The sequence below is a fragment of the Eucyclogobius newberryi genome, unplaced genomic scaffold (genome assembly GCF_026437365.1).
Source record: "Eucyclogobius newberryi isolate DKJ021-1_F unplaced genomic scaffold, fEucNew1.0.hap1 SCAF_16, whole genome shotgun sequence".
NCBI classification, from domain to species: domain Eukaryota; kingdom Metazoa; phylum Chordata; class Actinopteri; order Gobiiformes; family Gobiidae; genus Eucyclogobius; species Eucyclogobius newberryi.
The window spans coordinates 29,674,273-29,696,320 of NW_027315790.1; the positions used below are offsets into that span (position 1 = coordinate 29,674,273).

General features: G+C 44.0%; 1 protein-coding gene across 1 annotated transcript; it reads right to left on the reverse strand.

Annotated features, from left to right (window-relative positions):
* Positions 1 to 2,211: 2,211 nt before the first annotated feature.
* On the reverse strand, positions 2,212 to 18,196 carry LOC140361527 (uncharacterized). The gene is made up of 9 exons (XM_072447239.1): positions 18,169 to 18,196; positions 18,084 to 18,104; positions 16,882 to 17,181; positions 16,190 to 16,277; positions 15,900 to 16,120; positions 14,559 to 14,846; positions 13,415 to 13,590; positions 6,862 to 6,954; positions 2,212 to 2,861 (listed from the first exon to the last, which is right to left on the reverse strand). The coding sequence occupies exons 1-9, from the start codon at positions 18,194 to 18,196 to the stop codon at positions 2,442 to 2,444; spliced, it is 1,635 nt and encodes a 544-aa protein (XP_072303340.1). The 3' UTR covers positions 2,212 to 2,441.
* Positions 18,197 to 22,048: the final 3,852 nt, after the last annotated feature.

The following is a 22,048-nucleotide window of genomic DNA, read 5'->3' on the forward strand; positions in this document are numbered from 1 at the left end:
CCGTTACTCGTTAAATCTTCTGCATTCGACCCGTTTGTTTCCATGGCGATGGGCGTGTCCAAACCTTTGACGCTGCTGCATTTTGTGCTTGCGTCCGGTTGTTCTCGGGGCGAATGAAACGGACCCTCGCTACTTTGCTGACAGCTTTCAATAACAGCGAACGGGGCCCCTGGGACTCTGTGGAGCTGATGCGAGGAGCGATGCGGAGGTGGTCGGCTCCTTCTGCACTTAAGGAACGTAATGCATGTCGCGGTTATCGAGTGTTAAGTCATGCTCGATGGTCAGACGGTATTTCCTTTGAAAGATGGCTGCAATGTGCTCATCGATAGGTTTGTGTTTTCTACAACTACCAGTCCAATAATCCAGCCACAGGAAGTCCAGTTTGTGTTCAGAGGAAAGTAGTGCTCAGGGACATTTATTTGAGTCACTTTCTGGAGTAGATTTTGGGTTGAATACTTTAACTCTCTCTTGAGTTATATTTAGTTTGAGTGTTAGTTACTCCTCCCACTGTAAGTAGAAGCTTTATGCGTTGACGGTGTTAAATCATTTGAACATTTGTGTTTTTTTGCACCTTCAGACATCATATAGTTTTTTCAAATGTTCTACTTTTTCCCCTTGACAGTCACTCTTATAGTTACTTTTACTTGAGCAGTTTGACCACTTTGTACTTATACTTGAGTCATAATGTTTTGAAGTAACGTTACTCTTACTTCAGCTCAATTTGTGGCGCTCTACACACCTCTGTTTGTGTCTTTTGTGCTAATAATTGTAACGTTTTTTGCCCGTAAATGTATCTGACATTCTAAATAGCTGCACACACATCATTATAGTTGTATACAATCTACAGATTATTGGACTTATGGCGTTTCCTGCCCACGTTAAAAGGTTTCAAATAGGTTTCCCATATAATAGAAGAATGTTTTATGGTTGATTATGACTTCTCGTTAAAGAAATTTGGACTATACGCCAACTGTTTCTCCTTCTTTAATACATTTTTGTCCTGTTAAGTCAGTCAAATTAAAAGCCACTGACAATTGCAACCAAGTTTCAAAGTGCACTGCTTTTGTTTTCCGCGTTGCACTAGAAATCACGTCGCACCATGAAGGAAAACAAAACAGCAAAGGTCGCTTTAGTCAAACTTCCAAGTGCAAAACGAAGCTAAACCTCCCCATTGTCGTGCATCAGCGTCATTGATCCAAACACGTCTTTCTTCTCTCATCTCCTTTGTTCTCGCTCTCCTCCCGTCGCTGTGATGGATGAACACTGTTGGTTCTGGATGCGCCCCGTCCCGCCGCACACCTGCCCATTACCGCCATTACTCAGCCTGATCCCGCGTCGTTATCAGAGATCGATCGAGCTCCGTCTTTTCCCCGTCGCGAGAACGCTCCAAATCAAATAAATAGGAGGTTTTTAATCATGCACAAGTCGTTCAAAAGTTTTGCTTTTCCGCCGCGTTTTTGTGTCCGTCCGCACAAAAAAAGATCACAATTTCTGTCATTATTTTCCAGCAGAGTGCGATTGTTCTGTCTGGCCGCCGCGACACGCCGACATGTTTTGAGATGACGGAGGAAAATAAGTACAGGGCTTCTCCGCTCGCGTGGCCTCTCGCCCTCTGGCGCGCTTTTCTCGCCGCGTGTTATTACCGTGACTGGCATTTGACACTTTATTTGGGCAAGATCCTCCAAGATATGACAGGCGCTGACAGGTGAGGCGGGTGGGGAAAGGGAAAGCCTGTCTTCCACACCGGGGTTTGTTGTTTTTCGCAGGAGTAACCGTGGCGACACACTCAGATCCCCCTGCGCGAATGAAAGCCGAGATGGCGGCGCCGCGATCGGTGGAGCGGACGTGTTTGGCGACATGCTTGTGCGGTCCGTAATGGAGTTTGTGTGGGAGGGAAATGCAGTGATCGCTTCTGCCACAGCGCTGTCACGGACGGCAGGAGGAGATTTACCTTCGGAACGCGACAAAAGTCCTTTTTGTTTTTGTGAATTGCTACGTCGCGGGTTCCCTGGCGCGCTGACAAACCCGACCGTGTTGTGGTTAGCGGCGCGTCTTTAACAGTTCTGACATTCTTCCCATGCATTTGTGTATTCTAATGTCTAAACTAGATTGTTTGATTTGAATGCATGCAATGTCCATAAGAAGTGTTTGGTATTCTGTGTTTTTGCTTGATTTTTTTGGTGCATAGTAGTGGGTTTTACTCTATTTTGATGTGATTTGCTTTGTATATTTTGAATCATTTTTCTCTTTACTCTCCTCGCAGGATCCATTGTCTGTGTTTTGTTTTGTATATCTTGAGTATTTTTCTATTTACTGTCCTTGCATGATTCGTCGTCCGTCGTGACGTTCAGATGCCCTGATGGAGGGGGCGTGGTTACGGTCCTCAATTTACACAATCGCAATTTCGTGATTTAAGTTTGACGATTTTGACACGTTGACATTCAGGTGCTCTGGGCCGCCTCCCCACTCTCGCCACCTCCCTCCGTCTTTGCCGACTCGGTGGTGCCTCTGGACGCCGCTCCGGGAGACGCCGCCCCCTGCTGGCTGCCGTCCGGCGTCGCGGCCGCAAGCGAGCGGGGGTTGGAGGCCGGACTGGCGCTCAGGACGGAGTCGGGCGTCCGGCTGGCGCTCAGCTCTCCGTCCAGGGCGGTGACGTCGGGGCTGTTGGCCGGGACCTCGCTGATGGCCGTGGGCGAGACGGCGTTGAGGAGCGGTTTGTGAGAGGCGTAGGTCATGCCCCCGTCGGTGTCGCTGTCCAGGGGGTGGCCCGAGCTGGTGAACTCCACCCCAGAGTCGCTCATCTCCATAAAGTTGTCTGAGGGGAGAGTTTGGTAGCGGCCTGGTTTGGACACCTCCAGTCCCTGAAAAGACAGAATAGATATCAAAGAGATGAATGCAGGACACTGGCAATATAATGTAATCAGCAAATCACAAATGCTGCAAGTTTAGATGATTGTATGACGTCACCTGTCCCTGTTTGGGTTGAACTGAGTAGACTATAATACTATATGTGTTTGATAATGAATGAATGATTTCTGCTGGACGGGCCTTAGTCTTAGAGTCCAGCTCATTTAGAGTTTCACAGATGTGTTTACAGAATGTTCCACTTTTTCCTTGATGCTTGAACTGAATAAAAAGGCAGATTTATGTACAAAACATAAAATGTACAAAATATAAAGGATTATTTATGCCTTGGGCTTTTTCAGACTCTTCAGAATTAGAATTACTTATATTCATCACTGAGGGGAAATACTCAAGGCGTGCGTCCACAAAGATTTTGAATGCAACCCGGACTCTTTGATAAATAAGAAATTAATTCAATGTCATTAAATACAATTAATCTCTTCGTTATCACCTAAACTCCCCTGGTATTAACAAGTAACCTTACATTAACTGAATTACATATTCACATAATCATGTACAGTTTTTACAAGTGCTTTACAAGTGTCTGTTCAAACGAGGAAAATCATCGTCCTCGGCGACGCCCACACGCCCTTCAGAGTCCAGCTCCTCCCACAAAATGTTCTGAGCTACAGCTATTCAATCTGTCAGAGAGTTATGGTTAAACATATCTGAAATATATGACATAGTTAAGTCAATGATGTCCCTCCCACTATGTCCCAGAGTTAGAGGCTTTACACGCCCACCTGACCCTGTCTTAATGGGATGTCCCTCCCACTATGTCCCAGAGTTAGAGGCTTTACACGCCCCCCTGACCCTGTCTTAATGGGATGTCCCTCCCACTATGTCCCAGAGTTAGAGGCTTTACACGCCCACCTGACCCTGTCTTAATGGGATGTCCCTCCCACTATGTCCCAGAGTTAGAGGCTTTACACGCCCCCCTGACCCTGTCTTAATGGGATGTCCCTCCCACTATGTCCCAGAGTTAGAGGCTTTACACGCCCACCTGACCCTGTCTTAATGGGATGTCCCTCCCACTATGTCCCAGAGTTAGAGGCTTTACACGCCCCCCTGACCCTGTCTTAATGGGGTGTCCCTCCCACTATGTCCCAGAGTTAGAGGCTTTACACGCACCCCTGACCCTGTCTTAATGGGGTGTCCCTCCCACTATGTCCCAGAGTTAGAGGCTTTACACGCCCCCCTGACCCTGTCTTAATGGGGTGTCCCTCCCACTATGTCCCAGAGTTAGAGGCTTTACACGCACCCCTGACCCTGTCTTAATGGGATGTCCCTCCCACTATGTCCCAGAGTTAGAGGCTTTACACGCCCACCTGACCCTGTCTTAATGGGATGTCCCTCCCACTATGTCCCAGAGTTAGAGGCTTTACACGCCCACCTGACCCTGTCTTAATGGGATGTCCCTCCCACTATGTCCCAGAGTTAGAGGCTTTACACGCCCACCTGACCCTGTCTTAATGGGATGTCCCTCCCACTATGTCCCAGAGTTAGAGGCTTTACACGCCCCCCTGACCCTGTCTTAATGGGATGTCCCTCCCACTATGTCCCAGAGTTAGAGGCTTTACACGCCCCCCTGACCCTGTCTTAATGGGGTCTTATAACGTTTAACCAGCAATAACGTGGTAGTTCAGACTTCTGCAAACATGTTCTGAAAAGCATGAGTCTTGCATTAGTTTACCAATGAATATTTCAGAGCTCTTTTCAATGTCAATGCTCCTGGACCCGTTTGGACAAGTACACTGTGAGCTGAGTGTTGAATTTATATCATATTATGGCAAATCAACAGGAAAAAAAGAAACGCGGTTACAGATGACTCGATGACCAACCAAATCCAAATTCAGAAAGGATCTACTGCACGAGAAGTGAAGGTTTGGATTGAGGTCAATGTAAAAACAATGTGAATAATTAATGCTGTTACTAGTTTATTTATACATTTACCTTACACTACACGAGGGGGAAACGAGCTGTAGTCGGTCGGATGATTTGACAAGGAGCATCTTGTGGTTATGGTGTTTTGAAGGTTTGATACTTGAAATCTGAATATTTTACTTCTTTTTAGTGTTGTAATGATACCAAAATGTCAAACCTGATTTTGGATACTCAAGGAAACATTCAATACTCGATACTATATTATATTAGACAATTGAGAGTAATTTTCAACACAAATATTTGTAGCTTCATTACTTAAACTATCCAGGTACGGTCATATTTTGTCCTATTTATGCTATTTATTGTCAGTATCGATACTTGTTCAGATCTAGTTTTGATACCCAAACAAAATTTGCAGATATTTAAAGCTTCATAATCCTTAAATTACTATTAATATTCAAATTAATTTAACTGAAGCTAGATTATGGCTGGGAAATATGACAAAAACATGATCACCTAAAAACAAATAACATTTTCTTTCCAAATACATTTATTGGCACAACTATTGATGATTACAATAATTGAACACAAAGTAACTCAAATTTTGCTTCAAATCACTTTTAAGTGAAGCTTTTCCCAACTCTATAAAAACAAAACCAACGCATTTCATTTTAATTTAATTTTCAGCCATCTAAGGTGGTCTCAAAAAATAAAGAAAAGTGAATTTACTTTTCCGTTTGGTTAAAGAAATATTGTGGAGTAGAAAGTACAGATACCTGCTGTCAAAGAAGTAAAAGTATACACTGTAAAAGTCACTAAAGCAAAGCATAAACACCTAAAAATGTGACTTTTACAGTTCTTTATCCAGACTATAAAGTGCACCTTGACCTTTGTACTGCAGCACTTTCTCTTTCTCTTTCACTTTGACTTTGTACAGACCATATTTCCCAGAGTTTAAGCTTCACTGACTCTTGATTACCGTCGCCGTGACATTTCACAGAAGGTCATTTCAAACACTAAACTGAGCGCGTTTTTATTTACTGTTTGCGTTTTTCTTCACAGTCTCTTGGACCCAATCGCAGGCGTCACGTGTAATAAATCTGGACTAAACGCCGTCATAAAACACGGGACAACAGCGGTTAAACATAAACAGAACACGAGCAGAGACCGCGCTTTCCCAGGCGTTTGATGTGCAACGAAAACGCCTGCGATTGAATAAATGTGAGACAGTTTAGAGAGACAAAATGAACGTTATCGTAGCGCGGTAGATAAGTTCAGCGCCGTAATGTGGAAAATGTTCAGCCAAAGCAATAAAAGCACAAGGCGGACCATCACCAGCCAATGGGTTAAAGATTGATATTATTCCAAGTGCTATTTATTACCCGTGTCTGTTATGTAATAGTGAGTAACATTAGCCTCTTTTGATACTCGACCCTGCAAACGCTGCGAGGAGATGGAAGTGTTAATGCAGCTCTTTGCTCACATTTTGCTCCGTCTTCATTACGTTCTTGAGTGGCGGATGGATTAACCAATCACAGAGAAGTGTTAAGCCCTTTGATTACCTCTTAGCAGTGTACAATGTTCTGTACTTACATGGTTTTTACTGTGGATACTTTTTACTTTGACTTCAGGGCGTTTGAGAGCAGGTTTTGAGTTCGAGCCTCAACTTTGAGCAAACAGAATTATACATAAAATACACGCATAAAATATTTACATCAATTGTCTAGAAAATTACTTCAGTAGTTGTTTATGTGCTACTTATAAGATAAGATAAGATAATCCTTTATTGTCCACACATGGGGAAATTTCATTGTTGCAACGCAGGTAGACACAGAGGTAGATACAGAGGAAAAGAACAGATCACTTATAGGAAGTTTGAAAAACACTCTCAGTAGAAGATATATTATAAACACAAACTCTTATCTTATTATCTTTGCACATGTATCTGTACTTTTACTTACTGCCTCTTGTACGCAATTAGATACGTGCAAATTGAATAAACTCTTAATCGACTCGCAGACGCTAAGAAAACGGCGACGTCGTATTTTCCAGCTTTGCCGTGACCCCACTGACCTTGATGGTGACCTCTGTGCTGTCGGACGGCTGGTCGCACATGGACTGCATCAGCGAGTCCTCAGTGAAGCGCGAGTAGGCCTCCTGCACCACCTGCAAACAGAAGCCACAGGTAACACGAGCGCGCAAGGCCGAACCTACCCACGACACGGAGAACACGGCACACGCGAGACACCACACGGCAGGTCAGAGGTCACGGTTTGTCTTTGGGTTTGAGGTTGAGACGAGACAGAGATGTGAGGATCGGGAACGTAAAGGCCACTGAGCCAAAGGAACAAGGTCGAGGAACGCTTTAGACCCCATTATATTATATTAGATAGTTTAAACATTCACCCAAATATTTCACTCTTAAAAACCAAGACAAAGAGGATCAAAATAAAGCCCTGGTTTTGGAAACATGGGTGATTTATGCTTGCAATAAAAGAAGATGTTTAGGAACAATAACAGAGATAAATAAATACATTTGGATTAGAACGAAAGCTATTCAATAAAGCGTAAAAAACAAAAAATTACCACAAAATTTGGCCTTAAGAAAAGTATACAAAGCCGTTAAAGATAAAGAGGAAGAAATAAAGTGGAAGTTAAAGGTGCACTATCTTAGCTGCAGAAATAGATAAATAGTGCACCTTTAAAGGGACTGTACCTATTTTCTTGATGTATTAATGTCATTTGTTTTGCCCCAGAACAGACTTACACTTAAGGTCAGAATGAGACCTCTGTGTGTTGCCTGCATATCATTATAAAGAGAGTTTATCTGAATCATGAAGTGTGCTGTTAGTGACGTGTCGTGACAAAGCCCCAGGCCGGAAATATGAAGCTAGAGCAAAATTTTGAACCGGGAAAAAGTTCATGATCTGAAAATACAAGATCCGACCTTTGTGAAAGCTGTAGGTCGCTACGAACACCAGCCGTTTGTTTTTACTGTTCTTCTGGGCTGCAGAGGATTAGTGATGGTAAAACTCTGCTCTGTAACACGCTCATAAACTCTTCACGATGAATAATTTGGCCGCTCAGAATGCGTTAAGAAAATGAAGAATAAGTTTGGATCCCTGGAAACTGTTTAAAATGTATTTGTTCTGTTTTTCACATTTCTAAAACAGTAAAAATCAGGTACAGTGCCTTTAAGTGAAGAAAAAAAGGCAAAAACCAATAGCGACTTATATGCACAAAACACTACTTTATTTATTTAAAACAGTTGATCTGCACTTTTTTGATTGTATATTAGGCGCTACATAGAAAAGGTCATTTAACACTGAAATGTGACTGATCAGATTGATGCATTGACAATGATACGGTCCCGTTTAGGGTGAAAAAGTTCCTTTATTCGCTCCTGTGGTTAAATCCCTGAGCGTCAGACAGTGGCCTTTGAGTTTTCTGACCCGAGTGAAAATCCATCAGGACCAGAGCGTCATCTCAACCTCAGCTGTGGAAACGAACGCGCGTTCAGTTTCACGTAACCACGACGGCATCACACGCCACTCAAAACACACACGAGAAACACACAGGACAGAGGGAAGGAGTGAAGCCGTGTGCTCCATACTGCGCACCGGGCTAATACTGTTACTTTTTAATACTTTTTATGATCAGAGAGAAATATACAGTTCCCTTTTTCCCTCGGAACAATCGCTGAGGAAACGTCTTGAAACATCGAAAATAGGAACTCTAAATGTCACAATTTGTAAGAGCTATGGCCACAGTTTCAGTTCATGAGGATTCTTGCCCATTTAGTGACTTTATATTGAGTCTAAATAAAAAGACAGGATGTTGAAAAGTGCTTTTTGAGCACAGATTTGCACTAAAAATCACAATAAAGATAAAGATTTCCCAGACTAAGTTCACATCATGACTAGTTTTAATATAATAAAACTGCACATGTCGTAATCTAAAGTCAATCTATAATTTGTATAGTATTATTTTTAGGGACTTTACAGAACATTTTAACAGGTTTATATTCCACGTCAAGGGCTTTTGCTTTGATTGTTATTGATTATTATTTATTAGATCCTCATTATTGTCGGTGTAAATACGATATTAACTCAGGAAATATGTACATTTTAAGTTGAAATGTCATGTTTAGAGGTGTTTATTGTTTCTTATTATTCTGTAGTGTTAATATTTTTGTGATCAGTGTTCTAAACTGTTTCAACTTACTGAGAAAAAAGACATTAACACAAGAGCTGAATATGGCTTAACTTTGACTGAATACACTCACTAAGTTAAGAAGAAATTAACTGTTGTGATTGTTACAAAGGGTTAAATAACATGTACATCGCCTGATCTAATGTCACAGCACAAAAAAGAGTGTTAATATTGTGAATGTTGCTTTGAAGAAGTGCCACATTTGAAGATCAAGTTTATCGTTTATAGTAAAAAAAGCAACAAAAAGAGCTGAAAAGGGAAAAAATATGTGTTGTAAACTTCAATTGAGGGTTTCAAGTAGATATTTCTGCACTATTTGTGATTCATTTTACACATTATTTTACATTTGTCAGATAAATAAAGATTGATATGATATCGTCTGAACGTCGTTATCGAGATCTTCGTGTTTGTCAAAGTGCGTTCAAAAATAGCACCATTTACCAGTGACAGTATGGAGCAACGATAGGAAAAGCATAAACACATTAATGACACATTGAACATCAGACAAACACAACACACCCACTGATTTTCAGGGAAGAAAGTTGAGTTTCTGTAACGAAACGACACACACACAGAAACGTATTATGACAAAGAGAAGTTTAAGCACTTTAACACTTCTGCACGGCGCTCGCACACTTGTGTTTTCTTTGCAAAGCACCAGAAAATGGCCTTAATAACTCGGAAGCGCTAATGTCCACCGCTACTATCGTGAGAGTGGCTGAAACGCGGACGATTTATCAGCACAAAACACGCATAAGCAATAAAAGAGCGAAGCAGCCGAGGGGAAATCAACGCTAATGTGACGATTCACTCATCCACCTCGTCCTCGTTCAGCTGCAGCCAAACGTCGCCTGAAAAACAAGTCATTTGGCCCTCGCTTTGACTGCAAAATGTGTTTTTCTTCCGCGAGCGAGATCGTTTTTCTAAACTCGCAAACAACAAAAGAGTGATTTCATTTGTTTTAATCGGTGTGGGTAAAAAACAAGTGGAGTTCAGATTAAATAACCTAAACAGAAGACGCCGTGAGTCAGTGAGACAAAGGTTAACGAAGGCAAAATATGTGATAATAAATGCCTCTTTTTGGAAAATAGACATAAATAATAAGAACACTTTAATAGATCTTAACCTGAGTCTAAATCTATTATATTGATGTGGTTTCAGCAGTCTGTCAATAAAATGTATAACGTTCTATCTTTTTGGCAAGTTTAGTCTTTGATTAAACGACATTTGTGTAGAGTATTAGTATTACCGTATTTTTACATTGTTTTGGCCGGGGTGCAACTCATACTTATACTTATATTTTTACTTTAATATATACTTATATGTGATATTATTTGTTATTTTCACACTTGCCGCATTTCATACTCCAGTGCGACTTGTATATGTATTTTTCTTCTCTATTATGCATTTTTTGGCTGGTGCGACTTATATATGTTTTTTTCTTCTCTATTATGCATTTTTTGGCTGGTGCGACTTATAGTCCGGAAAATACGGTAGTTAGTTTTAGGGCCAATAAATAGGGTGGATTCTTTGTATTTTCCGTAAATGATACAGTTTGAAGTTACATCCGTCGGCCTTTTTCACAGCAAACTGCCTCCTTCTTACTAAAGCGTTCAAATGAAGCGTTATGAGTACTTCAAGCAGCTCGGCCCAGACTAAATATCGGCTCCTCTGGATAATTGTGCTGCGAGACCACTGCACTTATCCATTCTTCAACCAAAACAATACAGGACTGAAACCCCTCCGTGGTTTTTAATTACTCTGTATTTCCACTGCTGCAGGAGAACAAAAACAGAACAATTATGTGATCAATAAACCACTCTGAATGCACTAAATTGTGTGGACTCACTCATTTATCTTGCTTTTTATTGCCCAGACACTGCTAATTATAGGTCCGGCTGTGATCGATAACTGTTTGGGGGGTTTTAAGTGTGTGATGTGTATTTAACGGGTCCATCAATTCGTCTATAACAGTAAATGAACTAAAGATTTCATAAAGATACATTTCTCTGAATAGTCAATGTTGTTGTAATTGGGCACCTAATTAACTGACCATTATTAACAATCTTCTGGATCGTGGATAGACAATCATTTGAAACGCAGAAGCAAAAGTCAAGTGTCAGTATTAAAACAAACAACTAGTGTCATTTATGATTATTTTAAACATTTGTCCAAATCATCTTTACCAGAGAAAAGTACAAATGAAGTCATAATAATCTGATCATTGCCATATAAATATATAAATGTACTCCTACAGCAAACTGTGCAATACTTAATTTTGGGGCAGATTAGTCAATTTTTTTTTAACTTCATACTATGTAGTTATTGCAATGTTGTTTTAAATATTATTCTCTTGTTTACCACTTGTTTTAAACACATTTTTTCAGCGTGAACTTTCTGGCATCATAATGTTCCATTCTGAAAGCCTGAACCACAAACGTGACATTAGAGGACCAGCATCAGGACGTGGGCCGCCGTTTGTTCTAATGCACTCTCCCCCATCACACTCTCCTCCATTCTCCCCCACACTCTCCCCCGCCACACTCTCTCCCACCACACTCTCCCCCACACTCTCCCCCGCCACACTCTCTCCCCCGCCACACTCTTCCCCGCCACACTCTCCCCCGCCACACTCTCCCCCGCCACACTCTCCCCCGCCACACTCTCCCCCGCCACACTCTCCCCCGCCGCACTCTCTCCCACCACACTCTCCCCCACACTCTCCCCCGCCACACTCTCTCCCCCGCCACACTCTTCCCCGCCACACTCTCCCCCGCCACACTCTCCCCCGCCACACTCTCCCCCACACTCTCCCCCGCCACACTCTCTCCCCCGCCACACTCTTCCCCGCCACACTCTCCCCCGCCACACTCTCCCCCGCCACACTCTCCCCCGCCACACTCTTCCCCGCCACACTCTCCCCCGCCACACTCTTCCCCGCCACACTCTCCCCCGCCACACTCTCCCCCACACTCTCCCCCACACTCTCCCCCGCCACACTCTCCCCCGCCACACTCTCCCCCGCCACACTCTTCCCCGCCACACTCTCCCCCGCCACACTCTCCCCCACCACACTCTCCCCCGCCACACTCTCCCCCGCCACACTCTCCCCCGCCACACTCTCCCCCGCCACACTCTCCCCCGCCACACTCTCCCCCGCCACACTCTCCCCCGCCACACTCTCCCCGCCTCACTCTTCCCCGCCACACTCTCCCCCGCCACACTCTCCCCCACACTCTCCCCCGCCACACTCTCCCCCGCCACACTCTTCCCCGCCACACTCTCCCCCGCCACACTCTCCCCCACACTCTCCCCCGCCACACTCTCCCCCGCCACACTCTCCCCCGCCACACTCTTCCCCGCCACTCTCCCCCGCCACACTCTCCCCCACACTCTCCCCCACCACACTCTCCCCCGCCACACTCTCCCCCGCCACACTCTCCCCCGCCACACTCTCCCCCGCCACACTCTCCCCCGCCACACTCTCCCCCACACTCTCCCCCGCCACACTCTCCCCGCCTCACTCTTCCCCGCCACACTCTCCCCCGCCACACTCTCCCCCACACTCTCCCCCGCCACACTCTCCCCCACACTCTCCCCCGCCACACTCTCCCCGCCTCACTCTCCCCCGCCACACTCTCCCCCGCCACACTCTCCCCCACACTCTCCCCCGCCACACTCTCCCCGCCTCACTCTCCCCCGCCACACTCTCCCCCGCCACACTCTCCCCCGCCACACTCTCCCCCACACTCTCCCCCGCCACACTCTCCCCGCCTCACTCTTCCCCGCCACACTCTCCCCCGCCACACTCTCCCCCGCCACACTCTCCCCCACACTCTCCCCCGCCACACTCTCCCCCGCCACACTCTCCCCCGCCACACTCTCCCCCGCCACACTCTCCCCCGCCACACTCTCCCCCGCCACACTCTCCCCCGCCACACTCTCCCCGCCTCACTCTTCCCCGCCACACTCTCCCCCGCCACACTCTCCCCCGCCACACTCTCCCCCGCCACACTCTCCCCCCCACACTCTTCCCCGCCACACTCTCCCCCGCCACACTCTCCCCCACACTCTCCCCCGCCACACTCTCCCCCCCACACTCTTCCCCGCCACACTCTCCCCCGCCACACTCTCCCCCACACTCTCCCCCGCCACACTCTCCCCCACACTCTCCCCCGCCACACTCTCCCCGCCTCACTCTTCCCGGCACTCATATTCTGAATCGGTTATTTTCACGAATGTCAGTATTAACTCCTGCTGTGGAGCAGAGAGATAAACATGCGTAAATACCAACAAAACATAAAACAAAAAGTTTACATGAAAAATAAGAGATTGTAATGAAAGAAGTGAATAAAAAGCTCAGATGTATTAATGTATGTGTGTTTAGTCTAAAGGATAAAGGTCAGAGTCGTACCTGTCTGAAGGCGTCGCCCTCGCTTTTGGACTGCTGCGCCAGGAGCAGCAGCTTCCTGTTCTTCTCGTTCCTCATGTGGACTTTGTAGAGACACGACAGAAGACACATGAGGACCATGAAGGCAACGAGGCCCAGCAGTGACAGGATGGCCACGGTCAGGCTCGGCAGCTTGTAGGCTAGAGGTCAGAGAGGTCAGAGAGGTCAGAGAGGGCAGAGAGGGCAGAGAGGGTCAGAGAGGTCAGAGAATTCAGGGAGGGCAGAGAGGTCAGCGAGGGCAGAGAGGTCAGAGAGGGTAGAGAGGGCAGAGAGGGTCAGAGAGTTCAGAGAGGGCAGAGAGGTTAGAGAGGGCAGTGAGGGCAGAGAGGGCAGAGAGGGCAGAGAGGTTAGAGAGGAAAGAGAGGTCAGAGAGGTTAGAGAGGGCAGTGAGGTCAGAGAGGGCAGAGAGGGTAGGAGAGAGTCAGAGAGGTTAGAGAGGAAAGAGAGGTCAGAGAGGGTCAGAGAGGGCAGTGAGGTCAGAGAGGGCAGAGAGGGTAGGAGAGAGTCAGAGAGGTTAGAGAGGGCAGAGAGGTCAGAGAGGGTCAGAGAGGGCAGGGAACAGGCATCAGTATGAGCACTCGAATAGTATACAATATGACAGTATACGCACTCGAATATGAAGGAGGCACAGTTAGAAATACATAAGATTAGACATAAATGATAATAACAACAGAAACTTGAACTGTTGAGCCAAATGTAAAGGAACAAATAATGTGTTTAGGTCGGTTCCTTCATGATGAGCAAAGACAAAAGGCAAGAGCACATCGTTTGTTATTGGGGACTCCACTATAAAGATGATCATAAAGTCCCCCGAAGTAATATCACCTGAACATGTCACTGTACTAAAGGCAAATATGTAGTTCCATCACAAAACTGTAAACCTTAAAGCTAATATTGTCCAAATTAAATAAATGTGCATTTTCTGGATATTGTGTGCCCACCTACGGCCCACAGTTGCTATGCCAGTTACGTTTTCTTAACAGGAAAGTGCCAGTACATGAAGTAGATTCATAAAAGTAAAAAGTGACAGCTCTATATCACATTTGTTTATGCTCATTTACGATATGAAGTATATTGTGTACATTGGATACTAAAGAAAGGCACTTACGCTGCACTTCGATGTAAACGTGAGCCACAGAGTTTCCAGCCAAGTCGGTTATTTTGAACACGCCCGTGTCGGACTCCAGCAGCTTCTTCATGCGGAGGACGGCGCCCTCTACTGTCAGCCGGCCCTCCAGCTGCGCGTCCAGGGGCGACACCACCGCGCCCTGGTCCACGATGGCCCGGTCATGGTTGTCCGATTTGGGCCGGTAGACCACGTTTAGGTTGGAGTGGTCCAGGTAGAGGTTCATCTTCAGGTTGGAGCTGTAGGTGAAGTGCATGAAGTTCTGGTGCTCTGTGGAAATAAGACAATGTGAAGTTAGCATTTTAACTCCTCTTCTTCTACTGCTTCTAACACTGTCTATTTTCCCCAAAACGCCCGACAAAACGAGCCCCATTTCAAACTGAAGCTGTTCTTGAACAAATGTCTGGACTCTTCGTGAAGCTGAGACTCTGTGAAGAGTTTTGTCCTCTGATTTACTCTGATTATAAGTGTGAACAGGCTCTGCAGAGGAACATCAGATTTTCCTTGGTGAATATAAAGAGCAGTAAAGCTGGAGTCTGGAGGATGCTCTGATCGACACTACTCTGGGCATTTGTTGGCTTTTGACAATTCCTGAATGATTTGATTACAAACAAGTTTTAGGGACTCTTATGGTAATTATTTGTAATTTGTTGTCCTTTTGGGGTACAAACTTGAGCCTGATTCATCCCAGAATGATTGATTTGACTGAAAATAAGAGAGTTACAGCTTCGTTTTTACGTTCAAGTCCAGCAGCTTGATTGTTTAATTTAATCAGATGTGGACAAAAGGAATAAATTAAGAAAAAGTCTGAGGGTGAGCCCGCCCGCCTCATGGTAACTGGTTAAAACAACTCTTGAGTCACTTTAAATAGGATTGAGAGGAGAGGAAATACGATGGTCTTGGTGAGTTTTAGCGAGAGACAAGAGTTTTCATGCGCAGAGAGAAACAGAGGAGAAGCAGGTTCCTTCTCTGCCTCAGCTGCATTTCTCGTGATTCTACTCCAAGTTTACAGTAGAGCAGAGATTTATCTGTTCCAAACGCAAAAGCCAAAAGCAGGTGATCTGTCTGTTCTCACCGTAAAAGCCAAAAGCACGTGATCTGTCTGTTCTCACCGCAAAAACACGTGATCTGTCTGTTCTCATGTGTTTTCCGCCGCACACACACCGGACACACACAGAAGCTCATGGACAATACTGAAGGTGCCGAGCGTCCTGGTGTGCATTGACCTTAACTCTACCAAACGTCACAAACACTATTATTTTACGCTTGTTCTACATAAGAAGAACACCTTGAAGTAACCTGTGACGTGCGCAGATCTCTCACCTCTCACATTGAGGCAGTTCCTCCGTCTCATTTTCCCGTTCCTGTCGAAGACCGTGAAGCTGCCCTCGTCGGACATCCTCACCGAGCGCAGTGTCACCTTCTTCTCTGTGACGCTGAGCCGGCCCTCGTACTCCTCCAGCAGAACGGACTGGTTGAACAGCAGCACGGGCGGCGGCTCGGTGGAATCTGTGTCCGTCTGGTTGGAGAGACCAACGCTAGGCCTGAGGGAGAGACATGTGACGGTCGATGTCACGGCAACAGAATCACGGGGATGTTTGACTCGAACATACCTGAACTCCAGAGCAATCGGTCGTTCCACGTGGCTGATGTGGATTTCGTAGGGGTCTCCATACTTTATGATCTGCTCCATGGCACAATCTGAAAGTGAAAAAGGCTGGTGAGGTCACTTTAAAATGTGTCGTCAACCCCTCGCCTCTTAGCACTACTTACATGCTTGGTCAGCCACAATCTTAGAGAACAATTCTATCCTAAATCAGGCCCAGATCTATTGCTATTCACGATAAACTAAAGGTAAAACAAGAAATAGTGTGAAATATTGCTGCGTGTTAAGCCTGTCACAACAGCAAATTCTGCAATAGAAGTGCAATAGATTTATACAGAAAACTGCACAATAAACGATAATATAGAAACTACTTTATTTCTCTGACACATCAACACTAAAGCAGGACAATCCAAGTAAAGCCTTTTCTAAATGTGCAATACAATAAGTCAGTTTTTCAACCTTCTACAGCTAAAATCTTATCGTTCAACAAAGACAGTGCGATAAAAACACACACATAATACATATTGAACCCTTAAATATAATTGTCTCTCTTATATCTATAAATTATTGAACAATATAGAGATTATTGTGACAGGTCTACTGCACGTCCACATATAAATCAAGCAACTAACAATGATATTAATCTTCATTTGGATGTTTTTAGAGCTGTTTCTTAGATTTTGACTTTAAAACGCTCACCCTTGACGTCGACCGTGAGCTTCTTGACCACCGCTGAATTGTTGTTCCTGATGATGTACTGGCCCTCGTCCTTCTCCTGCAGGTTCTCCAGGATGATGTGTCCGGGGGAGATGAGGCGCACTTCGGGCCCGGAGACGTTGCCCTGGAGCTGGGGCTGCGGGAGCACCTTCCCCCCTTGGAGAAGAACCACGTCCGCGGAGAGGTTGGTCCTGGGCCTGAACACCACCTCGCCCAGATCCTTGGCCGGGACGTTAATGTAGACGTCCTCGCCGATGAAGGCGGTCCTGTGTTCATCTTTCACTGCAGACGACGGGCGGGGCAGGTCAGGATGAACAATTTACACAAGGATACGCAAACAGTTACTATCATGGGGAGAAATTGGCAATTCCAAGGGGGAATTCTGAGACGTGAGCGTGTTCCGTTGTGAATTTATAAGATGGAACTCTGTAAATTTGACCTTCGAGGACGACTAGAACACAGCGTGAATCTGAACCCTTATGTTTATTACTGTGCAGTATTTGAATTATTGAAATATATTCAGGCAAAACAGTCTTGTAGCATAGTTGGACAAGGACTATTTTTTCCCTCTTTATTAATTATACCAAAAAAGATGAATTATAAACAGGACAAACATCAAAACACCACATTATATCATCCTTGGAAGTCTAAAGCAGTCAAAAGATGATTTAAAACGAGTAAAAGCAGTGCTGGGTTAAGACTGTAAAAACCTAAACTGGTAACAGGGAAGGACACGTCAGATTCTCGTTTGTTACATTTGATTACTTAAGTATTCAAGCGAGCATTTTCCCTGTGGCGCTGATGTGAAAGCATTACTCAGGGCCGAACGCGGCGCTAAGCAGGTTTGCCTTTTTGTCTTTCCAGCAGCTTTTACCGCGTACGCTCGTCCAATGCAAGCTAATCCAACGCAGAGTGTGAAGGCAGAATTCCAGATCGACGCTCAGATATCAGTGACTTTCCCGGCAAGAACGTGATCGGCCTGTCACTCACGACGCACTCAAGGTCCTTTACGGCGCGGGAGGTTCACGATATCGACACGCGAACGCGACGAGAGAACACGCTCCCCGATGTGATTACCCTAACGTTAAAAGTAGCTTGAAGTAACTCGTTTTGCGTATTGATTATTATTTACATGTTGCATAGTCTCGCCCCCGGCCTTCGAGTGAAAAAATAATGGGTCTTACCTTTGGGGGAAGCCAGCGCCACTGCAAGAGGAACGAGAGAAACTAGTCAGAAAATGCAAACAAATGTCTTTTATTCGCAGATCACAACAGAATCGGGATAAAGAAATGTGCATGTGGTGAAAATCAAGAGGAAAATCGGTTGTGAAAGCTGATTATAAGGGAGGGTGTGGTCGATCGGGGTTGTGTTTTTACCTGAGAAGAAGAAGAGCGCTCCCAACACTGTGGTCGCCATTACCTTCATCTCCAAAAGTCTCCCTCTGAAAAGAACACAACACAAACCTTTAGTCGGGCTCTTTACAGCGCGGTCAGGAAATGGGTTTAGAGGCTTGCAAACTCATTATAAAAGTAATGGATTTGATTTTAACATTAGGAAGTAAGTTGTAATCATAGAATATCTTCTTTTCGTCCTGTTGCCTCCAGTGAACAGTGACTTTGTCCTCACAGGCTTGGGACGGCTTCCATGTTGTCTTTTAGTATTTTCGGCCCGATCCTTGACTCTTTCTCTCACAAAACAGGACCAGAACCGTCCAAATCGACTTTCCAGATACTCAGAACGTGTACGTAGTCACCCCAGGGGACAATGACATATATTAGAGGCCGGTGGCTCATTGACCGTTTGACCTTTCACTGGATTAGAGCGGCACAGTCCAGTTAATAAACCTGAATAATTAGACAGACGACCTGGGAACAAGAGCAGTGACACTAATAACTGCAGGACCACTACATTCATTAAACCTCTGGCTGCAAAATGAACCTCAACTTAATCATTCTATTTAAAAACTTGCTAATCCTGTGGGCGCTACAGTATGTTATCACTATTTTTATTTTATTTATTTTATTTATTTTATTTATTTTATTTATTTTATTTATTTTATTTATTTTATTTATTTTATTTATTTTATTTATTTTATTTATTTTATTTATTGTATTTATTTTATTTATTTATTTGTTCATTTATATAGGTATTTGAGTATTTATTTGTTTATTACTGATTCTTAGGTTGAAGTAAATATCCCATATATTCATCTGGGATATAAAATAACTTGTTTTACGACACATTCTTAGCTCAGTTGTGCCTCTATTTCAGTTTTTACTCATGAGTCTGATGCTCTGAGGACAAACTTGGCACAACACAGACTGGGACGTCGATACAAAACAAATCGGTGCCAAATATGGGTCGATTTATTTTTATATCGGCCGATGTCGAAGCCATAATTAAGATTTTCTATTTGATTTTCTTTTGAATTATTAAAAACAAATAAAAAATGCCCTTGAGTATTCATTTTCAGCACGTAATCAATACAGACTTTGAATCTGTGCCACTTCTATTTTCCACTTTATTCCTCCACAAAGTCTGAACTCTGTTCCAAACCACACGCTTTCACTGACGATTAGAAATGACTGAATCTCGATTACAGTTTGATTAGTTGCTTTTGGAAAAGATAAGGCGATTTACATTAGCAGTAAAATTAGCATCTAGTTTCAATAGCTTTAGCATCAATTGGATCAGATTTTGATTTCATTAAGACTCATATTTCAGTCATCTCTCAAATATTAATGCTCTTGGGCTTTGGCTGAATGTTAAATGTATAAATTAAATGTATTATCTATCTACATTTGCAACAACAGTCATAATATTTGGATTGTTCGATCCTTTACTCGCTCCAAAACAACGATCTGTCCCCGATACTCGTCTTTTATTGCACAAAACGCTTTTGTTTAATTAGCAGGAGACGCTTTATTAGCATCATTACCTTGTTGTTACTAAAACGGCAGCAACAAAAGATGATACATGCAACGATAACCACTCAAAGAGAATATCAGCTCAATAAACCAGCTTGAAAATGACCCGATCGCACTGTAGCGGAACATATTAATCACATGATATTTACTCGCAGCGTTTGCATTGCTGTTTGACAGACTCATTAGCTCCTGCAGCAACAGCGTAAATCCTGCAATGAGTTTACAACGAGCGATAGGGAAATGTAGTAGTGCAAGATATGATAATGTGTTGTTTTTTTTAATCAAAACTGTATTACAGGAACACGTCCGCTTCCTCCAAACGTGCAAAAAGTGTAGTACATTATCACAGAGGTGGAACAAGAAGGAAATATGAATAAATCGTGCACGGTTTATAAGATTATGTTGATTTGATTTAATATTTTTGTTGTCGCTGCTTTTTACAGCTTCTGAAGAGATGAAACTCACCAGCGATTAAGCCTTTTTTTGTCCCACACTCATGTTATTATTACTATTATTATTATTATTATTATTATTATTATTATTATTATTATTATTATTACTATTATTATTATTAGGCCCGAGCGCCACAAGCTGGCGAGAGGCCTATTAATCTCGTAAGGCCGTGCGAAGCACAGCTGCGAAAGTGCGCACGCAGTGCGCACGAAATCGAGCGCGAAGCGCTCGCCCACTTCCAAACACTCACTAACGCACTCCTTCACTCATGCACGCCCCGTGCATACTAATTAGTTGTAGGAAAATGGAACATTACCGTTGTAAACGGGCGAAGCCCGTGCAAAAGTTCGCACTAAACGAGCACTTTACATTGGGATGACGACCGCGAAGCGGTCGTCATCCCCATATAAAGCACTCATTTGCGCTAAGTAGCTCACGAATACGTTCCCCATCTCTTGCATGTTCCGTGCATATAAGCATGTAATGCAAAAATTGAACATTATTACTGTATAGAGGGCCAAAAACACAAAGTGGGCGGAGCCCACTCAAAATTATCGAAAGTACCCGTCAGTGACCAGGGACCCACACCATGAGGTAGGAAAGCGCGAGCGCTTTCCGAAAATGTATAGTTTATGATATTTGAAAAATGGGAAACATTGTTTTCGCATCGGAATATTATTCTTTCTTTCTTTCTTTCTTTCTTCTTCTTCTTCTTCTTCTCGGGACCAACCCCCCTATTTTTCACCCAGTGAACATTGACGAAAAGTCACAAAAATTTGCACACCTCTAAAAATCGTGCCTCTCTACATTCTGGCTATTTCCCTTTTCTAAAATAAAAAAAATTGGCGCGTCAGCGCCACCAAATGTACCAAAAATGCATTGAGAGATGGGAAATGACCCAAAAAAAATCTGATCGTAGAATCATGAAATTTGGCGCAGAGGTAGATGGTGACAAGAGAAGTAAAAAATATTATTACGGCAACGCCGTCCCCCGAACCAAATGTCGGCCATATTGCTTCAAAAATGGCTAAACATGACTTCGGAGTCTTTCCAAACGTCGTACTTTTACGAACTCCTCCCAGGGCGTTGGCCCTAAAAAGCTGAAATTTGGTGAAAATGCTACTGAGGAGTGGGACATCAAAAGTTATCCAAATTACATTGATACCTCTCACGGTCTCTGTGCGGCGAAGCCGCAAACTGTAACTAAAATTTCAGAAATCTCCCATATTTAAAATTTCTGCCGTTTGCGCAGATAAAGTCCGAATTGCGTCAAATTAGAATCAGTTGTTAAACTCTTTGCCCTAAACCTACTTGAAGTGAAATAAATTCATTTGGCGCCACAGCGCCCCCTACAGATTTTATATGGAGGTTAAATGTTTAGTTTTGCGAAATTATATGAAATTTGACACACAACTCAATTTTAGCATCCCCATCAAAAAAGTCAATGAGACCCATGTCATAATTGTTATGGCGTTGCCGTAACGATGACCGAAACCTCCCATGTTATTCCAATGGGGCCAGAACATGTTTACACTTTAGACTTTCACAAACTCCTCCCAGGGCGTCAGCCCTATTAACCTGAAATTTGGTGAGACTCATCTTCAGGACCATCAAAAGTTATCCACATTTTCATTCAAAGAGTCACGGTGTCTGTGCGGCAAAGCCGCACATTTTGCCAAGAATTCAAAATAAAATTGCTTTTTGATGGTAAAACAAAGGGGAGAACATGTGACAGCGTCACAGATTCAGCAGTAGGCGTGATAAAAGGA

Coding starts and splice junctions, on each gene's coding strand:
- LOC140361527 (XM_072447239.1), bottom strand. CDS start 18,196: ATGCACATTTCTTTATCCCGATTCTGTT. Junction 17,182..18,083: donor GGCGCTGGCTTCCCCCAAAG/GTAAGACCCATT, acceptor CGTCGTCTGCAG/TGAAAGATGAACACAGGACC. Junction 13,591..14,558: donor CGTTTACATCGAAGTGCAGC/GTAAGTGCCTTT, acceptor TCTGACCTCTAG/CCTACAAGCTGCCGAGCCTG.